This window comes from Tupaia chinensis, unplaced genomic scaffold (genome assembly GCF_000334495.1).
Source record: "Tupaia chinensis unplaced genomic scaffold, TupChi_1.0 Scaffold000074_1, whole genome shotgun sequence".
Classification (NCBI taxonomy): domain Eukaryota; kingdom Metazoa; phylum Chordata; class Mammalia; order Scandentia; family Tupaiidae; genus Tupaia; species Tupaia belangeri.
Window position 1 is genome coordinate 5,425,750 of NW_006159534.1, and position 22,066 is coordinate 5,447,815.

Consider the following 22,066-nt stretch of genomic DNA (forward strand, 5'->3'; position numbering starts at 1 on the left):
AAGAGTTGCAAAACTGCTGCAAAACAATTGCATTTCCCCACAGGCAATTTATAAAGTTGGATAGAAACTCTGCAAGCAGTTAGCAAATAGGATCCATATCAGTGTCTGAGTCTCCCTCGTGTACTCAGTCCCCCATACTGGAGATTTCTTGCACAGGTCAGGACATGATTTGTCTGCCTCTGGCTGCTTCCCTCATGGAAGAATGGAACTACTATCTAGTTGCTTTGTATGTAGGATACGTCTCAGCATACACATTTGACCTCCAAAAAATGTCCAACCACCAAGGCAGTATTATAATCCGATTTCCTACCTTGGCTCATGCACAAAGTTGCCTGACTGCATGATGCTTGCCTTCCTTCCCCAACCTCACTGGCCATCCTCAGAATAACAGTCTCAGGTCTATCTGCAGTCCCACAAAAATCTGGAGCACGCAAACAATACAGACTACCTGAAATTGGGTGGGATATATCTTCTTGTCCACCAGGGTCCCAGCCCTACAGTCACAGAGATCCCAGATGAGCCCCCATGCTGTGAGAAATGTGCTCACGCATCCAATGCCTAAGAATGGACACAGAGACACGACGTATGGTGAAGCAAGATTTCAATGGTGGTCTTTCAAGATCAGGTATCCAATGGGCAGGCACACCCAAATTGGTTACAGCAATTTATTTCCTAGTGTGCAAGAGTCCCTCTTCCAGTTCTTCATTGACTGAGTACTATGAGGTGTACAAACTTCCTAGATGTCACCTAGGTTTAATTATCCCCTTATTAGGTATTAAGGTGTAGGATCAGAACAAACCCAGGAAAAAGGTACACCTAATGTCCTGAAGAGAGAAAAAACAAGAAGAAAAAAGGAGCAAAGAGTTGGTGACCAGCTACCATCTTGAGAAGTCATTTCTCAAAGGCGACTTGTGTTTGGGTTATGTTTGTTCAGAAACTTTTTGGGAAGGTATATTTTCTGGGGTTGTCATACCTGCAAGCTGGTTAAGTGCCATGACCTGCATGTGTGCTTGAGTGGGAGCGGTGACAGATTAGAAAGAAACAAAGACACATGAGTCGAGAAAAGTGGGGATCAGATGGTCCAGGAACCTCTGATGGAGGTAGCTGAGGTGCTGAGTGTTCCCAGGTTTATTCTTTTATAGGGAAAAAATGGGAGGGCGAAGCAGAATGCAAAGCCAGTTGTTTTCTTATGTTATTATCTGGAGATGAACCCTCTGGCATCTTGTGGTTCTATACAAGCTATCACTTATCATCCTATCCTGGGCGTTCTCTGGCTAACAGTTTCCTTTAACCAACACTGTCCTGCAGTGTTGACACAATAAAAGCAGAATCTTACCCTTGTTAAAGCTTTTGCCGGCCATGTGGCCTCAGCACAAGGACCGGGTTTCCACTTGTGTTTAAAGGTCACTGTTGTGTTGCTTAGATCTGGCCTCTCCCTACATTTCTCCCCTTTTCTAATTTGAGTCTGAGGAGCTGGATAGCTATTGCATGGAATTTTTGTTAGATGATTCTGAAGACTAGTAGGAATATAAACATAAGCAAGATTATTGACACAGCAATTCCCAAGGAATATCATAACAAATGGCAAAGCAAGTTAAAAGGATTAGTGCCTTTGAGTTGACCTAAAATGTTAGAAGCTAAATCAGAAGGCTCAAATAAGGGCAGAAAACTATTTTACGTATCTATGGTCTGTTTGTGAAGATTTTTCATATCTAAGGAATATGTTAGAAGACCATACCCTATGTAGTTGGTTTTGTATTGAAATCCAGTTCCAATGTGTGTCATAAGACAAAGATGTGTTAGGTTGAGTTAGCATAGACCCAGTTAGCATAATCACCCATGCTAGGGCTGTTAGGCCAAGTTAGCATAGGCCAAGTTAGCATAATCACCGTCATGTCAGGGCTTTGAGGATGGGGCCTGAGGAGCCTGGGAACTGTAAGTAAACAGAGGACAGGAGCTCATAAATAAGCAGAGGACGGGTGGGCCTGGTGGCCAGGACAAGGTTTAGAGTTCTTATCTAGACTCAAGCAGGCAGTAACAGCTGGACCCTAACTTCACATACCCCCTCCCTTGTGTGCTGCATACTATAGAAAGTTACTGACAGTATATCCTCTATTGCCCTCCTGAGCTATAAAAGGCCCCTCTATCCTAGGTTCAGGGTCCTTGTTGCAACCTGCTGAGTCGGGCAGAAACTTGGACCCCAGCTAGTTGGAAAAATAAATGCCTCTTATGCAGTTGCATCGTCGTTGTCTTCTCTGCATCGCTACTAGTTAGATCGATCTTTGAACCCTAACAGGTGTTACACAAAAATATTGATATAATTCTAGGTTCAGGGTCCTTGTTGCAACCTGCTGAGTCGGGCAGAAACTTGGACCCCAGCTAGTTGGAAAAATAAATGCCTCTTATGCAGTTGCATCGTCGTTGTCTTCTCTGCATCGCTACTAGTTAGATCGATCTTTGAACCCTAACAGGTGTTACACAAAAATATTGATATAATTATGACTAGCAGTTGGTGTAATGGCTAAGTTGCTGGAATCCCATGTAGTCAACTGTGGTTCGTGTCCCAGACCCGGCGGCTTAAACTCACACCAAATGAGGGGGAGAATGGAGGAGAAGGGATTGCAGCGTGGCCATCAAGCCGTGGGGGGTGATTTCTTGCTTTCTGTCTGTCTGTTTCTATTTGTCTTTGTGACTAGTGCATGTGCCCTGTAGCAAAAACCTCTAATAAAAAATATTGATATAATGCATGACATAGCAAATGACTTTGTAATTACATTTTAAATACCTGTTCTCACAAATCATCTACAGTTTTCATATCTAAGGAATATGTTAGAAGACCATACCCTATGTAGTTGGTTTTGTATTGAAATCCAGTTCCAATGTGTGTCATAAGACAAAGATGTGTTAGGTTGAGTTAGCATAGACCCAGTTAGCATAATCACCCATGCTAGGGCTGTTAGGCCAAGTTAGCATAGGCCAAGTTAGCATAATCACCGTCATGTCAGGGCTTTGAGGATGGGGCCTGAGGAGCCTGGGAACTGTAAGTAAACAGAGGACAGGAGCTCATAAATAAGCAGAGGACGGGTGGGCCTGGTGGCCAGGACAAGGTTTAGAGTTCTTATCTAGACTCAAGCAGGCAGTAACAGCTGGACCCTAACTTCACATACCCCCTCCCTTGTGTGCTGCATACTATAGAAAGTTACTGACAGTATATCCTCTATTGCCCTCCTGAGCTATAAAAGGCCCCTCTATCCTAGGTTCAGGGTCCTTGTTGCAACCTGCTGAGTCGGGCAGAAACTTGGACCCCAGCTAGTTGGAAAAATAAATGCCTCTTATGCAGTTGCATCGTCGTTGTCTTCTCTGCATCGCTACTAGTTAGATCGATCTTTGAACCCTAACAGGTGTTACACAAAAATATTGATATAATTATGACTAGCAGTTGGTGTAATGGCTAAGTTGCTGGAATCCCATGTAGTCAACTGTGGTTCGTGTCCCAGACCCGGCGGCTTAAACTCACACCAAATGAGGGGGAGAATGGAGGAGAAGGGATTGCAGCGTGGCCATCAAGCCGTGGGGGGTGATTTCTTGCTTTCTGTCTGTCTGTTTCTATTTGTCTTTGTGACTAGTGCATGTGCCCTGTAGCAAAAACCTCTAATAAAAAATATTGATATAATGCATGACATAGCAAATGACTTTGTAATTACATTTTAAATACCTGTTCTCACAAATCATCTACAGTTGTTTCCAGCTCTTTCAGCTGGATTTTTTTTTGTTAATATTTAATAGGATGCCCACCACATAGAAAGTATTACGGGTGAGAGTAATGACAAGAGTGATGGTGTGAGTTTGTTGATTTAAAGGGATTGCTGATGTTACTAGGGAGACAATTAAAGTGACTACAATGAGAACCCCAGAAATGACTGCTCCTAAAAATCTTTTTGGGTGGGCTAATTGATCACGAATTTCTTGTAATACTTGAAGTCCTGTATATCATACCAGGGGCCAGAAATTGTCACAGGCAAATTGTATAACAGGGTCAGAAGGATAATGACAATCAATCCATCTGGGGATAAGACTATAGTAACAACCATATTATCCTTGGTTGTTTGCGAGTCCTGGACAAGAGATTACATTTGCTTAAGAGGCCCACTGGTGTTCCTAAGCAGTAAACAAAAGTAACATCTGCTCACTGGTATTTATGCTTGGTTTTTATAGCACACCAGCTCTGGACATTTTCTTTCTCATTAAACCGGAGTTTTAAAAAGGATATATCGGAAAATTATTCGTGTAGTATCATAAAATTATAATTCATGTAGTTTTATAAGTAGTACATTTTTGTTGTTCTCCCATAATTGAGTAGGGGTTGGGCAGTTTTAGAGAATGGACGGTATGCAGAAAAGGTAGGCTTTTGTTTTTGAAATTGTTTAGAGGGGTGTCCAGAGACAATGGAATGCTAGGACTAAATAGAGAAAAATTAAAATACGTGTAGCAGTAATTGTATATATTTGCAAATGAGTATCTTGGAACCAGGTGAAAGAATGAAACTATTTGAAGCTATTGTGGAGTGTTAGAAAGGTAGGACTGTCAGATACACGTATGTAAGTAGCAGAGTAGACATGGTGTGTATAGGCTGGGTAGTCATGGCAACCTTTCAGCGTGTATTCTGTAAAGGGTAGCTGGGAGAGAACTGAAGCAATAACCTAGAAAGGCCCTGTTTATCCTAGTGAGTGAGTGCAAGAGTAATGGCAAAAAAAGAAAAGTAGTGGCTTCAATTCTCACAGAGTGATTTCCAATATGCCAATATTGTTGATGTCCAAGTAGAGTATGATTACTATTTTTGGCCTACTTGAGGTCTCTAACTTAAAACATTATGATCTATAATTGAATAGATTGAGCCTGTTTCCCTCTGTAAATTGTCTAGTGGAAGCTCTGAGGATCCACAGAGTATTCCAAGGGGAAGCTACAGTTGGGGCCTGTGGAAGGCAGAAAGGAACTATTATTAAGATTAGTATGTTGATGGGACCAGCAGTTAGCATAATGACTATGTCAGTGGACTCTCATGTAGTCGACCTCAGTTTGAGTCCCAGACCCGGCGGCTTAAACTCATGACAGGCGCGTGTGTGTGCATGCCCGAGATCCCAAGAGGAGAATGGAGGAGAAGGGATTGCGGTGTGGCCGTCCCCCATGGGGAGTGATTTCTCACTTTCTGTCTGTCTGTGTCTTTTTGGTGAGTGCATGCGCCCTATAGCAAAAATCTCTCTCAAAAAAAAAAAAGATTAGTATGTTGAAAACTTCCAAATTTAATAAATTTAAGATAATCATGTTATGGAAGAAGTTCAGTGTATCCATACCTGTGTAGAGAAAGGCATACCATTAGGGGAATAATTATTCAATGTAAAGCAGATAGACAGGACTCTGGAAATTCCTTAAAAAGAATAATTCTTTTTTTATGGTGTTTTTGAGGGGCTCCAAGGCCATGGGATCCTGGCAGATAAGATATGTCATTAAAGAGCAGTAAAGAAGTGGGGGATCTCCCCAAGTAAGAGGGTGAAGTAAAGGTGTTTGAGGAATATACGCCCAGTAGTTTTCTCCTGAGACTGTGGGAATTCTTACTGAGACTGATAAGAGCAAGCATAGTAAAGAAAAAGATGTTTGAGTGTGTTTTCCCTTTTGTCACTTGAACAAGTTTTTGTATCTAGTTACATGTATTTTTTTTGGAACTTCAGGTTAATGGGGTAGATACTTGTACAAGTCTTTTTCATGGGAAGCAATCTTGAAACTGTGAATGACAAAACTAAACACAGTGGTAATAGATGTTTAGTTGTTTTTACTGTATGTAGCATTTAAAGATAATTATCTGACTTATGACTGATGGCATTACATTAGTACAATTAACTTTATAACATTTGGTAATAAAAAACTCTACTTTTATTAAGTTTTGTAACTCTTTCTTAGACTTTTCAACTTAATTCAAACCTTCAACAGCATGCTTTAAACCTTTTAGTTTTTGTCCTCTGCCTTTTTTTTTTTTTTTTTTTTTTTTTTTTAGGGGTTTTTCTTTTTGGGCGCGTTGTGTGTCCCTTTTGCTATAGGGTGCATGTGCTTGCCAGAGAGAGAGACAGAGAGACAGAAAAACAGAAAGTGAGAAATCACCCACCGGGGAGATGGCCTCGCCACAATCCCTTCTTCTCTATTCTCCTCTCGGGATCTTGGGCACACATGCACAGGTGCCTGTCGTGAGTTTAAGCCACCAGGTCCAGGATTCGAACCGCAGTCTACTACATGGGAGCTCAGTGACATAGCCATTATGCCAACTGCTGGTCCCCACCATGCAAAATTGTTTTATACCCAATTTTTTTTTTTAACCAGAAATACATCTATAAGTTTTTTTTCTTACTTTTTTTTTTTTTGGTAAATCGTCTTTGGAAAATAATTGTTATTTCTGATAAATTACATAGAAACTATTATTTTTAAAAAACATATTTTGTTTGTTATTTTTACAATTACCTGAGGCTTCATTAATTTTAAGAAGTGTTAAATCCTCTCTCTTAATTTTAAAGAAGTGTTAAAACCTCTCTCTCCCTTTCTTTCTTTTCTTTTTTTTGTTTTCTTTTGGCCTGGGAAATTTGACACCTCTAGAAAGGCCAAACTTTGTAACTCTATACATAAGACTACATACTTACCAGAAATTTTTAACTCTTGGCAAACTTCACTTTTACTATATATTAGAAACTTATGAATATATGGTTTATAAACAAAAACAGTTTAACAAATTTTCCCAGTGTAGAACAGAACATCTTAGTAATAAAGCTAACCCAATATTTTTCATTTTTATAAAATTTAAAGCCCAACAGTAGAAATATTTAAACTTCACATTAATCAAGCATGTAAACTTAATAATAATAGCTATACAGAGGATCCAGGAAGAATCATGTAGCCATCCAGGCTCTCTATGACTCCATGTTTAATACTGGGTTGACAGCTTTTTATAGCAATTTTAAATTTAGGTGTATAGCATTGTTAATTGAATAGATTGTCGCAGGTAACCTGACCTAGGTTAATCTCATGGAATTTATTTAAAATACAGATCTTAATAATGTACATGTGATTTTAGGCAGTGGACCAGGAAGTACTATGTAGCTAATAGGTCTTTTTTTTCTAACTTTTTGGAGAGTTTTTTGCTATAGGGTGCGTGCACTCGCCAGAAAGACAGAGAGAGACAGAGAGACAGAAAGCGAGAAATCACCCCCCCAGGGGGGATGGCCATGCCACAATTTCTTCTCCTCCATTCTCCTCTCGGGATCTTGGGCATGCATGCACATGCGCCCAGTGCGAGCTTAAGCCAACGGGTCCGGGACTCAAACTGCGGTCAACTATATGGGAGTTCAGCAACATAGCCGTTCCACTAACTGCTGGTCCCTATAGCTAATAATTTTGATATTGGTTATTTAGCATGTAATTCTGTCAAAACTTTGTGTGTGTGCATGTGTATGTGTGTGTGTGTGGCTTTTTTTTGGTTGCTGTTGTTAATTTTTTTTTTTTAATGATTGTCTTAGCAGTACAGAAAACAAATTCATTTCTCCAATAGAAAATATTTTTTTGAGAGGTTTTTAATGTAGGGCGCATACGCTTGCCAGAAAGACATAGAGAGACAGAGAGACAGAAAGCGAGAAATCAACCCCCAGGGGGATGGCCATCCCGTAATCCCTTCTCTTCCATTCTCCTCTGGGGATCTTGGGCACACATGCACATGCGCCCAGCACGAGTTTAAGCCATCGGGTCCAGGACTCGAACCACTGTCGACTACATGGGAGTCCAGTAACGTAGCCATTACGCTAACTGCTGGTCCCCCAGCATGTTTTTTCAGGCCACCAAGGGTGGGATTTGAACTATGGTAGGCCATGTGAGATCAAGGCCTACCACATGTTGGCTTGTATTTATATTTTAAATGCACAATATTAATTTAAATTTTTTTCTGTGCCAAAAGTCTGCCTAAACATTTGCTTTTTATAATGGTGTGGTACTTCACAGGCATATTCCATGCAGATAAAAATTTCTTTTGCTGGTTTGTGCCACTAAGTTTTAAAATCTATCATCATGTTTTAAAATAACTGCCAGTGGCAATTCAACATAAAAAAGAAGTACTGAGTAACATGAAGAATGAAAGAGAAAATCATTACTGGAAGAAAAAGGGTCGACAAGTGAGAGACTAATGAGTCTGAAACCCAAACGGAATATCATTACATAAGTTCATATTTGCATTTGAAATAATAGTGTGCATCCGGTTTCAATGAAAAGTACATATTTCAAGTTTGCTAATCTTTGACATCTAAGATCAAAGTCTAGTTACCAGGAGACTTCTATATTTAATGGTGCTATTCTCAGTATTAATTATACTCTCATCCTTTTTTTTTTCTGTTAAGTTTATTTACTTATTTATTCTGAGAGAGAGAGAGAGATAAGAAAGAGAGAATCAGAGAGGGAGAGAAAGAGAAAGGCACCCCCTGGAGCATCCTCATGCTGTGATCTACTCCTAGCCTCAGCTAGCCAGGATCATGGATGTGTATGCACATATGTGGCATTTACAAGTAGACTTTGGGACTCAAAGCCAGGACCTTTCCATAAAGCTTCAGCATCGTGGAACACTCTGCCAATACTATTCCATGATAGCAGACCAGGACTCTCATTCTTTTCTGGTCTTAAAAATAGCATGCTTTTTGGGACCAGCAGTTTACGTAATGGCTATGTTGCTGGGCTCCCATGTAGTTGACCGCGGTTCAAGTCCCAGACCTGGTGACTTAAACTCACGTGGGGCGCGTGTGCATACATGCCCAAGATCCCAAGAGGAGAATGGAGGAGAAGAAATTGTGGTACGGCTGTCCCCCCCTGGGGGGTGATTTCTCGCTTTCTGTCTGTCTATCTCTGTCTTTCTGGTGAGCACATGTACCCTATAGCAAAAACCTCTCTAAAAAAAAATAAAGAAAGAAAATAAAGAAAAGAATGCTTTTAAATCTACTGCAAGCAAATTCTATTTAATTTGTTAAACCTTTTTTTTTTTCTTCTTCATTCTCTCTACCTCCCCTCACCCAGTTAGATTATAAACTTGCTTTTCCGAGGTAGGCCATGGCTGATGAATCTTACGCAGTTATTGTTTTAGAGTAAGTGTGAGCTTTAAGACAGGCAGAATTATTTGAGTCCAGTTTAGCAACTAATTATCTGGGAGACCTTGGCCAAGTTGCCTTTCTGTAACTTATTTTGTCCTACTTAAATTCTGCATGACAACACCTAACAAAGAGCTGTCATAGGAATTTCTTTTTGAGAGACTTTGCTATAGAGCACATGCTCTCACTGGAGAGACAGAGACAGAGAGATAGAAAGTGAGAAATCAGAGAAAGCATCCAGGCACCTCTACCTCTGACTGTGTTGGCCCTCTGAGTTCAGCTTCATGGCTGTGAAGCCAACCCCCCTCCCCCTGCCGGGTTCCCCCTTCCCAGACCCTAGCGCCTAGTCAGGACAGAAAGTGTCCAGGCATCTCCACCTCTGATGGTGTTGGTCTTTTGTGCTGCACGCTTGCAAGCCACATGGTTTTCTATTCTCAACCCAATTTCATTAGCTACTATGTGATTTCTGTTTTCATATCCTCTTTTTGTTCTAGTCTTTCTTTCTTTTTTCTTTGCCTTTTCTTCCTATTTCTATTCCCTACTTTCTTTTTCCTTTATCTTACTTTCCTATTTTACTGCACAGCCCTTACCCACTGCCTAGAGAAGACTAGGTGCAACATAGTGGACATTGTCAGTTTTAGAAAATTCTTTGCATCTCACTATAGTGGTTGCAAAAAGAGTGAAATTCCCCTTCATAAATCCGATCGTAAAACTTCTGTGAGTCCCACACTGGAAGACACAGTAAAAGGGAGAAAATAGCAACGAACTGTTTCACAGTAAGGGAAATACACGAGCTCACAGTCACAGAATCTTTCTCCAACAAATTAGCCAAAAGTGAATACATTACCAAATGACTAAAAATCAGAGAAGAGCTGCAAGGATGAGAGAATCAAGTAACACATCTCCAGCAAGGGAACACTGTAACTCATCTCGAAGTAGAGAAAATTTAGAGAATATTACAGAAATGTCAGAAAAATAATTTAGAATATTTATGGTAATAAAACTCTATGAGATGCAAGAGAAAAGAGATGTTGAGCTCCAAGAGATGAGGAAGTTCTTCCACAATAAGAAAGAAGAATTAGATGTAATAAAAAAGAATAAAATGAAACTGTTAGATATGAAGTCTATAATATAAGAAATCAAAACCTCTTTCAAAAGTATTAAAAGCAGGTAAGACCATGCGGAAGAGTGAATATTGGGAGTAGAAGACAAAACCTCTGACCTTGAAAATATTATCAAAATACTGAGGAAACAGCCAAGAAAATGGAGCATAATATATGAGGAATACTAGACACAATGAAACATTCAAACATCTGAATAATTGGTATCCCAGAAGGTAAGAAACTAATAAGGAAATTGATAATCTATTCCATGAAACTCTGGAAGAAAATTTTCCAAGTCTAAAGAGGCACTCAAACATCCAGACCCAAGAAATACAAAGAACCCCAAATAGAATCAATCCAAGATCATCTCCATATCACATCATAGCTAGATTGGCCAAAACCAGAGACAAAGACAAGATACTAAGATTGGCAAGAGACAAATGTCAGATCACTTACAAAGGCTATTCCGTCAGGCTAACACCTGACCTCTCATAGGATACAATAGAAGCCAGGAAAGAATGGGAAGGAAAGAATGGGGAAATATATTCGAAGTGTTAAATGAAAAACTATCTCAACTAAGAATACTATACCTGGCAAGATTATTCTTCATGGCTGGGGGTGGGGGGGGTGGAACGTTCTCAGATAAACAAAATCCTGAAAGACTTTACCAACTCCAGACTAGCTCTTTAAGAAATTCTGAAAGGAGTTGAAAGGAGTGCTATACCAAGAAAACTAAAGAGAGACAGACAGCAATAAGAGTATAAAACAACCAAGCATATGCAAACTTAATGGTAGGGACAAGTCCAGAAATATCAATAATATTGACTATTAATGGATCAAATTCTCTGATCAAGAGACACAGACTGGCTGAATGGATTAAAAATCAGAAACCCTTCATGTGCTGCCTACAAGAAACCTGTCTCATGGATAAAGACATACATAGGTTAAAAATGAAGGGCTGGAAAAAGGTATTTCATGCAAATGGAAACCGAAAAAGAATGAGAGTTGCTATACTGATTTTGGACAAAATAGGCTTAAGACAAGAACCTTAAGAAGAGACAAAAAAAAAAAAAAAAAAACAAAAAAAAAAAAAAAAAAAAAAAGACATTATATAGTAGCAAAAGGCTAATTCACCAAGAAGATATAGTACTTACAAATATCTATGCACCCAACTCGGGAGTACCCAAATATGTAAAGGAAAGACTGCTAGATCTAAAAATAGAGATAGACTGTAACACAATAATTGTTGGAGATCTCAATACTCCATTATCTCCTTTAAACAGGTCAATGAGACAAAAATAAACAAAGAGATTATGGACCTTAATGATACCATAAGTCAGATGGACTTGATAGACATCTATAGAACTTTCCACCAAAAATCACAAAATGTACATTTTTCTCTGCCATGGTACTTTCTCAAAGATTGACCACATGATAGAGCACAAACCAGCATTTACAGATTCAAAGGCATAGAAACTATATCCAGCATCTCCTCCAACCATGATGGAATTAAACTTGGTATTAATTTCAGGAAAAACCCTCAAAAATACACAAATACATGGAAACTAAATAACCTACTTCTGAATGACTTCATGACTACTGAAGAGAAGAAGACTGAAATAAAAAGATTCATGGAAACAAATGATAATGAGTACACGAGTTTCTATAATTTATGGGACACTGCAAAAGCCGTCATAAGAGGGAAGTTTATAGCGATTAGTGTACACAAGAAAAAGATGGAAAAGTGGCAAAAAGACAACCTAAAATCATGCCTCAGGGAATTGGAAAAGCAATAGAAAAATCAAAAAAAATTCCAGGAGAAAAGAAATAATAAAGATTCGAGCAGAAATAAATGAAATAGAAAATAAGTGAACTATACAGAAGATAAATGGAAGTAAAAGCTGGTTCTTGAAAAGATAAACAATATTGACATACCATTAGCTAGACTAATTAAAAAGAAGAGAGAAAGGACCAGATCCATCAAATTTACAATGAATCAGGCAACATTACAACAGACATAATAGAAATACAAAACATTATTATAGGATACTATGAACGACTATATGCCAAGAAAGAAGAAAACCTGGATGAGAGGGACAAATTCCTCGACACATTATCTACCAAGATTGACTCAGGAGGACATAGAAAGCCTGAATAGACCCATAAAAAGCAGTGAGATTGAATCAGCAATAAATAACCTCCAAGAAAGAAAAGTCCAGGTCCTGATGGCTTCACTGCTGAATTTTACACAACTTATAAAGAAGAGGTAACCCCATTCTACTCACACTGTTTCTAGAGATCCGAAAGGAAGGAACCCTTCCAAATTCATTCTATGAAGCCTCCATTACCCTCATTCCCAAAATGGATAAGGATACAACAAAAAAAGGAGAACTGCAGACCTATATCCCTGACGAATATAGATGCAAAAGTTCTCAACAAAATTCTCACTAATTGTATTCAATAGCATATAAAAAACATTATTCATAACGACCAGATAGGCTTTATTCCAGGGATGCAAGGGTGGTTCAATATATGCAAAACCATAAATGTAATACACCATATTAACAGAAAGAAAGATAACCATATGATCATTTCAATTGATTTGGAAAAGCATTTGACAAAATACAACATTTTATTTCAATGATTAAGACTCTCAGTCAAATTGGCATAGGAAGATTTTTTCTCAGCATAATAAAACCCATCTATGAAAAATCTATAGCTAATATTATACTAAATGGAGGAAAAGCTGAAAGCTTTTCCACTAAAAACTTGCACAAGACAAGGTGCCCACTTTCTCCACTCCTATTCAATGTAGTACTATTACCACTTTCTCCACTCCTATTCAATATAGTACTATAAGTTCTAGCCAATGCGATTGGTCAAGAGAAGGAAATAAAAGGCATTCCAATAGCAAAAGAAGAGCTGAAATTATCTCTGTTTGCAGATGACATGTTTGTATACAAAGAAGATCCAATAGTATCCCCAAAATCTTCTCAAAGTAATGAATGCATACAGTAAAGTGGCAGGATATAAAATTAACTTACAAAAAAGGCTATAGAATTTCTATATTCAAACAACAAGCAGACAGAGACAGAACTGAAGAAAGTAATCCCATTCACCGTAGCCATAAGAAGCATAAGATACCTAGGAATAAAACTAACCAAGGAAGTCAAAGACCTCTATAAGGAAAACTATGAAAACCTTAAAAAGGAAATTGAAACGGACACAAAAAGAGTGGAAGGACATGCCATATTCCTGGATTGGCAGAATTAATATAATGAAAATGGCAATCCTACCCAAATTAATCTACATATCTAATTGAATCCCTATAAAAATACAAGAGACATTCTTCACAGATCTAGAAAAGACAACCACAGAATTTGTCTGGAATCATAAAAGACTCTGTATTGCCAAAGTGATCCTGCACAAGAAAAGTGGAGTGGGTGGTATCTCACTTCCTGACCCCAAAATATATTACAAAGCTGTGATAATCAAAACAGCATGGTATTGGCACAAAAACAGACATGAGGATCAATAGAACAGAGTAGACCCCAGAAATAAACCCCAAATCATACAGCCAACTGATCTTTGACAAATGGTACCAGTCAATCTAGTGAGAATAGGAAAACCTCTTTAGCAAATGGTGCTGGAATAACTGGATATACCCCTGCAGAAAGATGAATCTGAACCCCTATCTGTCACCATTAACAAAAATCAACTCAAAGTGAATCAAAGATCTAAACCCAAGATCACAGATTATAAAACTAATGGTGGAAAACACTGGGGAAACTCTGGGAGACATTGGGGTAGGCAAAGACATCTTAAGCAAGACCTCTAACTCACGCTGGGTGCATATGCGTGCAGTGCGTGCCAAGATTCCTAGAGGAGAACAGAGGAGGAGGAATTGCGGCAGGCCATCCCTCCCTGACAGGGGGTGATTTCTCACTTTCTATCTCTTTGTCTCTCTCTGTCTTTCTGGTGAGCGCACGCACCCTATAGCAAAAAACTCTCAAAAAAAAAAAAAAAAGAAATGTAATTGTGAAAGAGATTTTAAGTGGTTATTTAGGGAATGGTCATTTCACAAATCTGGCTGTGGTAAATCTTTTATAAACACAGCGTGACCATCCTCCCGGGGAGTGATTTCTTGCTTTCTGTCTGTCTCTTTCTGGCAAGCGCACACGCCCTTTATAGCAAAAACCTCTCCAAAAAGGAAATAATCAGGAAATGGAGGTAAGTTTGGAGAAGAAACCTAAGCTCCATTCTGAAGTGACTTAAATGTCAAGCTAAACAATTTCAACTTTGCCCTCTATATGATGGAACCCCTTGAATAGGAGGGAATAAACTCGTTCCACTGCGTTTAACAAGCTCATCAAAGCAGAACGGATTGGAAATCAGAGAGAATGGAAGTGGAGGAGAACAGTTGGGAGTTTAATTCATGAGCTCAAGTAAGGAGAACTCAGGACTTGGATTAGAAGCAGTAAGGGCAAAGAGGAGGGAAAGTATGAGCTGCATCACAAGGTTAGCCCTATAGAGGTTGACAGGAGGCAAGGAAGCATCAAAGCCAATTCTGGAGTGGCAAACACACTGACAAGGACAGTGACATTAGAATCAAACGTGATTTGATAAGGCAGAGGCAAAACAGGCTTTTGTCTTTTTGTCACATTTCTCTATCACTTGTCCCACGGCAGAGCTTAGACAGGGCTCTCTGTGTGTGCTCAGAGGTTGGCACAAATTATGCCTCACAGTGTTTGATGAGTGAAAAGACACTATCTTCTTTTATTTAAAAAAAAAACACATAAACAAACAACAACAAGAAAACTTCTCTGCTTTAGTTTAGGGCATTATTATTTCTCACTTAAATTGTTGCAAACCCAAGGGTGGCCCTAGCTTAGGCTGCCTTTGTGTGAATTAGAATCCCTCTCAGGATTTATGAATTAGAAAAGGAAACTTTGGCTAAATTCAGCCAAAAAAGGTAAGATAGAGACAAAGGGATTTAAGTATGTTATCTGACTGTACACACATGTAATGTTATACTTTTTTAAAAGAATTATTTTTTATTTAACTTGGTTTGTTTGTTTATTTATTTATTTATTTTAACTTGACCAGAGAGGGACAGACTGAGAGATAGAGAGAGAGAGAGAGAGAGAGAGAGAGAGAGAAAGAAAGCTGCCAGGTGTCTGGGACTTGAACTGCAGTCGACCATGTGGGAATCCAGTGCCCCTAAGCACTACATCACCTCCCAGGTCCAATCTTATCATTTCAGGCAAAAAAAAAAAAAAAAGTCTCTTAACACTATTCCACATCTTTTATTTTTCTTTTAATTTGTCAAAGGCCATGTGCACTCATGAAGGCAGGAGGGCATTTTTCTTCACAGTTATCTTCTAAATACTGGTTCTTCTCCTCAGCCCCCTTAAAATTATTGTCTATGCACTTCTCAAGATATTCTTTAATTTGTTCCACAAGCCCAAATTTATTTATTTATTTATTTAATTTGCTAAGGGGCATGTGTACTTGCCAGAGACAGAGAGAGAGAGAGAGAGAGGATGAGAATGCACCTCTAGAGGGTGTGGCTGTGGATTTTGGCATGCTCAGACATGTGCCCAAACTGCTATCAGGAACATGGACCACACAGTTGGCCATGCGGGATCCAGCTGTCTCAACAATCGCACGATTGTCTTGCCCTCCCAAGCCAGTTTGTGGATGACTCCTAAACGTAACTTCTGTCAGTCTAGAGCCACATTTCCAATAAAACCCACTACGTGAATATTATAATTGAACATGTCCAGAATACTTATTGAGTTTATTATTTTCCTGTTAGCCACTATTCTGTTAGCTGGAATTGAAACCTATACCACCACTGTTCCCCTTTATTTTCTCAGTCAATAAAACCTGCAATTTTTGCCTTTGGAATGCTAAAAAAAAAAAAAAAAAAAGGAGCCTTTGTGTAGGGCTCAGGAAGCAGACCACCCTTGTGTAGGAGGTTAAACGTGCCCTCTCCTATAGGAGGAAATTTCCTGGCCTGGGACGAAGGGTTGGGAGAGCTATATGCAGAGCTGGGAATCCCTTGGCTGGCACAGAACATCCTGGAAATTTTTTCCTGTGGGCATCCTGATCCCACCCTGCATTCCCATTGTGCTCAGTTGGAGTGACTTTCTCATCCTTCTGACAGTCCTTTAAAAATATTTTAAAATGATTTTTAGCATGAATAACTTCATTTCTTTTTTGTCTTGTCTCTAATTTCCAATAGTATTTAAGACATTTAAAAATGTTTATATATGACTATGAACTATTACCCAAGAATTGGCCTTTACACACTAATTTTTCTTTCTTTTTCTCTTTTTCGTTTTTTTTTTTTCCTCTCCACATCCTGTATGTTACACGTATTTTGCTCATGGGAATAACTATTACAAATCACTTTCGTTTGAACTCAATTTCTAATTTTTGGCATAAACTATGTACTAAGTGCCTTAGTTACACTGTCTTTAATATACAACTTGAACTTTTTTTTGGTTCTTTTCAGTTTTTGCTGTAGGACATGTCAGCGGGCCCGAGAGACACAGAGAGAAAGTGAGAAATCACCCTCTCTGGGGGAGGGGATGGCCATGTCACAACTCCCTCTCCTCCAGTCTCCTCTCGGGATTTTGGACACGCACACACATGCGCTGAGCATAATTTCCTAGCTGCTGGGTCCAGTATTCGAACAGTGCAGCCAGTCATATGGGCTCCAGTGCCTTAATCTCCACACCACCCACTGGCCCCCAAACCTGACCTTGTCAAATCCAATATATTCTCTAACTGCAAGGCATAATTATTGCATCGAAAGTATTGATTCATATTTAATTTATAATCAGTGAAATAATAAATTAGGACTGCCAGCAGTGGGACAGTGGTAATGCTAGGCTCTGTGATCCTGGACCCACATAGGAAGAATTCAGGTTGAGACCTGAGGTCTCTATGTATACGCTGGGCTCACACATGCCCATGATCTGGGCTGGTTGAGGCAGGGGGAGAGTGGGTTGCATATGAACACCCTGTCGGAGGTATCTTTCTCTTTCCTTTTTCTCTTTCTCTGTCTCTCTCTCCTAAAAGGAAATAAACCGTGAAAGTGTATCTTCTATTTTCCACAAACCATTTCTCATTTGAATATGCTTCATATCCATTTTCTATGAAATGAAGATGCATGTAAATCTGATATTGCTGATATCCCTCCTTTTTTATTGCATTGTACTGAGTTGAACTACATTTTATTGCCACACTTCTTTCTTGAAATATCCGTCAAGTGCCTCCTGTGAAGCTTACAGAAACTTACTTGCCTATACAGAAATCTGTCTTGTAGCTCTCCCCTCAGTCCCTAGCACCCATATGCTGTCTAGTTCAGAACTGGGCTGATACTATATACTTAGTACATCTTCGCTGACTTGAACATGACATTATGAATGATTTGATATTTTATTTTAGTCTGTTGTTTATTTCTGTAGTAAGTTGAGTACTGTCTAAGTTTGGATTCCAGACATGCCTTCAAAGAAAGGAGCATCTAGGCTTACTCAAATCTATTCGTTTGTTCATTCTTGCAAAAATTATGTATGGGGAGAATGTAAAATGGAGAGAAGGAGAAAAGCCAGGATACTTTTCTGATTCTTTTCTGGTATGCAGAAAATTATTGTGCAACCCTCAGAATGTTAAATGTGAAAAAGAGTCCAAGACCACCTAATATAGTGTCTGATACATAGTAGATGCTCAAAAAATACTTTTTTTTTAGAGAAATTTTTGCTACAGGGTATGTACACTCACCAGAGAGACAGAGAGAGACAAAGAGAGAGAAATTGAGAAATCACCCCCCAAGGGGGATGGCCAGGCCATAATACCTTCTCCTTCATTCTCCTCGTGGGGTCTTGGGCATACATGCACATGCACCCAGCATGAGTTTAAGCCACTGGATCCAGGACTCGAACCATAGTCAACTACATGGGAGTCCAGCAAAATAACCTTTACACCATCTGCTGGTTCTAACGAATACTTTCAATAGAATGAACTGTAATTAAATGATGTCACTCTATTTCTACATGACCCACCATCTTATTTTCTTCTTTTGCATTTTCATTCAAGAATTATCTATGTGTACTTGATTTCTCAATCTGTAAAATGGACTTAATGCTTAGTTACAAAGTAAAAGTGCAGTTGAGAATCTCAGGTCCACATTTTCCTCGAATCTTTTCTATAGTTTAAGATACCTTGAGGAAGGAATATGTGAACCCTACTAAACCTCAACGAATGATGATTTTTATCTTTATCAAGTGACCCACAATTTGGTTACTGGTGCAATGAGAAATTAAGAAAATAGCACACGTTTATGACTGTCACTTCACAGTCACTCAAATCAGAACTGGAATGCCACAAAAACAACTCCCTGTTAGCCCAGAGGAAAAAAAAAAGAAAGAAAGTAAAGGGGAAATTCAGATTAGTCACAAAGAAGTTCCCCCGCCTGCCTGCAAATGCTGCAGCGTTAAAACTGAGAGAGTCCGCTCTGCTCTTTCAATCGCCTTTTATCTCTTGTCCTGGGGACCTTTGTCTATTTTCTGGTTTATAAGTTTTGTTGTCTTCATCTCCTCCTTTGTGGGGGAAGACGTGAGTCTTCCCCAAGATTCCCTTTTGCCATATCTTTGTCTTCCCCGCATCCAGATTGTGAAGATGGAAGGGGTCCAACCCCTGGATGAGAATATGGGAAGGGCACCAAGGCCAAGATTCGGGAAGACCAAGCTATTGCTGGTGGTGTCCGTGGCCCAGGGACTAGGGCTGGTCCTGTGCCTCATCTACGTCTGCCTGCACATCCATGCTCTTCAGGTAAGATGCATCTTAGTGTGCTTTTTCTCCTCCAGCTCATACGGACTGTGGCTGCAACAGCTGCAAACAGTCACTTGTAAATAATCGGATGCAGAAAGTGTTATTTATTTTTTTTCCCTCCACAGCAATTGTTAAGTGTGGTCAAACATTCTTCTGTCTCTCCTTCCTTCCTTCTTTTTAACAGTGACAGTGGTAGGACACAGTGGTGGTCAGGCATGGACACTGCTAAAAGATTTTCTTTCATTTTCTTTGCAATCCTGGTATTCCTGCATGAAACTTTGAGTCATTGATATAATGGGTCTACCCCATATGTCCAATCAGGAAATCAATATAGAATGGAAATAAGAAACCAATTCCACTTTCCTATTATATTTATAAACTCAGTAGACACTCAGAAGATTTGCTTTTTAAAGAGTGCTGAAGGTACCAATATTAAGTTCTTTTAGATCAATCTCCTTGCAGCTTAAGAGTATGTGCACGTGTATGTGCCAATATTTCTACACATTTACTACAATGATTTAATTAGATATTGTTTCTCATGGTCTATCTCTACTAATCACATCACCTTGTCTTTTTCCTACTTTACTCAACATATATCATGTGTAGATAATCTTCTACACAATTTTTCCCACTTAATTAAGCTATTTTTTCCTTTTTTTCCTTCTTCTTAATCTTGTCCCCTATTTCCTCTTCATATATACATATATATATATATATACACACATACATATATATATATATATATATATATATATGTAGTCAACTTACTCATTCAGGCATACAAACATCACTAGGTCTTTAAGGAAATTCTTCACCGCAGGAAATAGGCACTGAAAATATATCTATACTCCTGTGTTTCTTTGTCGGGCAAGTATGATTACTCTTGTTTCTTAGCTGGTCATTTGGGTTAGAAAAGTCTCCCCCAGTAAAGGTCAGAGAACAGGAATTTTTATTTCTGAAGGTGATGTCAGAGACTGGCCACCTCACATTAAACCAGGATAAGATGGGACTCCAGCAGATGCCTGGGCTTGTCTCTACCAACAGGAAGTAGGGGGTTTTGGTGCATGACCGCTGGTGGAAGTGCATGTGGTTGTGATCGCTGTACCCCGGAGTGCTTGCGTACCCAGAGCCCAGAAGCATAGCTAGTGTCATGCTCAGGTCTGCAGACGAGTCAGCACAGAGCACACCCGTCCTCTACTCACTGCACCAAGCATTTATTTCTCTGTACTGAAGCCTTTGGGTGAAATTAAAGTAGGCGACTGAAGAGAAGGTGTGGGGGCAGAGTAATGTGTCCATGGCAGGATGGCCCCAACACCGACCGGAATCTTCCGAGAAGAAAACAGACAGGAACCCAAAATAGCACGGCAGAGTGTATTCGCCAGATCTGGGAGCCCCAAGAGTTTTTTTTTTTTTTTTTCAAATAACCACAGTGTTACATATTTCCTTGTTCTGTGGGACGATAAAAGGAGAGTATACATGTCTCCATCACGGCTAACCAATTGCATGAAGGCTCTGATCAGGAGACAGAAAAAAGGTGAAACGCAGATGTAAACCTGGCTGGTAGCTGGGGCTACGCTGGACTGTCAATATTCCGGGGCCCTTGTGAAGAAGAAGGGTCTTTTCTGGCAAGCCCCAGCACCTCTGTGGCAGAGCTGAGAAGGAAAGCTGAGAGGTGGTTTCAGAACTGTTTTCTAGGGGAGAATTAGATTTCTGTAGTTGTGGCGCAGAATGGAAGCAAGGACATAGCAGGTATGTTTGAGCTATTTATTCGAAGAACATGCTCCCATGTACTCTGAATACAGGGATGTTCTTTTGCTTGGATATTTGAAATTCCTTGCTTGAAATTTACTTTAAGTGCTTTTCTTCTTTCTTGCTAGCCTGTTTTAAGTTAACGTAATTTATTCTGGGGCAACACTGTGCGTTCTTATATTTGATGTCACATACTTGATTACGGGAAGGCTAGCAGAGGTGAACTAGGTATGTTTTCCCTGGAATCTGATCAAATGGTGTTGGTGGCAGCATGCATGTGTGTGCATGTGTGTGTATGTGTGTGTGTAAGAGAGAGAGAGAGAGAATGAGAAAGGCAGAGTCTGAAAAAGAGAGACCGAGAGACAAGTTTGTAGAGTAGCTGCTAGCGTTTTAAAACTCATATACAACAAAGTTTGGGGTTTTGATGGGGAGGTTAGGGTAGGTAGTGGCAGTGGTGATACAATTTAAACCTATACTTTTATGAGAAATAATATCACAATGAGGTGAAATAGAGCTGAGATACTCATTATTAACCCAATTAAATTGAGTTTCTTCTGTTGTTGGATAAAGGTATTTGGAAAATAATCATGTCTTTTTCCATGTTCCTTAGATTTAATTTTTAGCTTTATAAAGGAATTGCTTACGTGGATTGCTCTGTAAATACAGATAGGGTTATTAAACTCCACTTGGCTGTCGACCTTCCATTTAAATCAAGTTTACTTTAGTAACTTTTGTTTTTTCACCACTGGGTTAAGTTTTTATTCACACAAATGGAAAGCAGAAGTTTTTTTTTTTGGAGAGGTTTTTGTTACAGGGCGCCCGCGCTCACCAGGAAGACAGAGAGAGACATAGAGACAGAAAGCGAGAAATCACCCCTCAGAGGGAATGGCCACGCCGCAATCCCTTCTCCTCCAATCTCCTCTTGGGATCTTGGGCATGCACACACACACACACATATCGACGTGAGTTTAAGCCACTGGGTCTGGGCTCGAACTGCGATCGACTACATGGGAGTCCAGCGACATAGCCATTATGCTAAACTGCTGGTCCCCAGAAGTTTTGTTTTTGAGATGCCAGAAAATAGATATAGCTTACTCATACCTCATATGAATCACTTTCCTCTTTGGGACCTGATCCCCCCCGCCCCTCTGCCCCAGCCCCAGTTGGATTGGATGGCTGTACACTCTCTTCCAGATCAATATTCCATGGGTT

At 39.5% G+C, this 22,066-nt stretch overlaps 1 protein-coding gene across 4 annotated transcripts in view; it reads left to right on the forward strand.

Annotated features, from left to right (window-relative positions):
* The window catches only part of TNFSF4 (TNF superfamily member 4), a 251,601-nt gene that overhangs the window by 212,740 nt on the left and 16,795 nt on the right, over nucleotides 1-22,066 (forward strand). For 3 of the 4 annotated variants that reach the window (XM_027767977.1, XM_006142344.3, XM_027767978.1), the window contains one exon: nucleotides 18,944-19,105. In XM_027767977.1, coding sequence (XP_027623778.1) covers nucleotides 18,953-19,105 — 153 coding nt within the window. In that variant the 5' untranslated portion in view covers nucleotides 18,944-18,952. Of the gene's footprint in view, nucleotides 1-18,758; nucleotides 19,106-22,066 lie in introns of those variants that run through there. The other variant, XM_006142345.2, reaches the window with a different exon arrangement.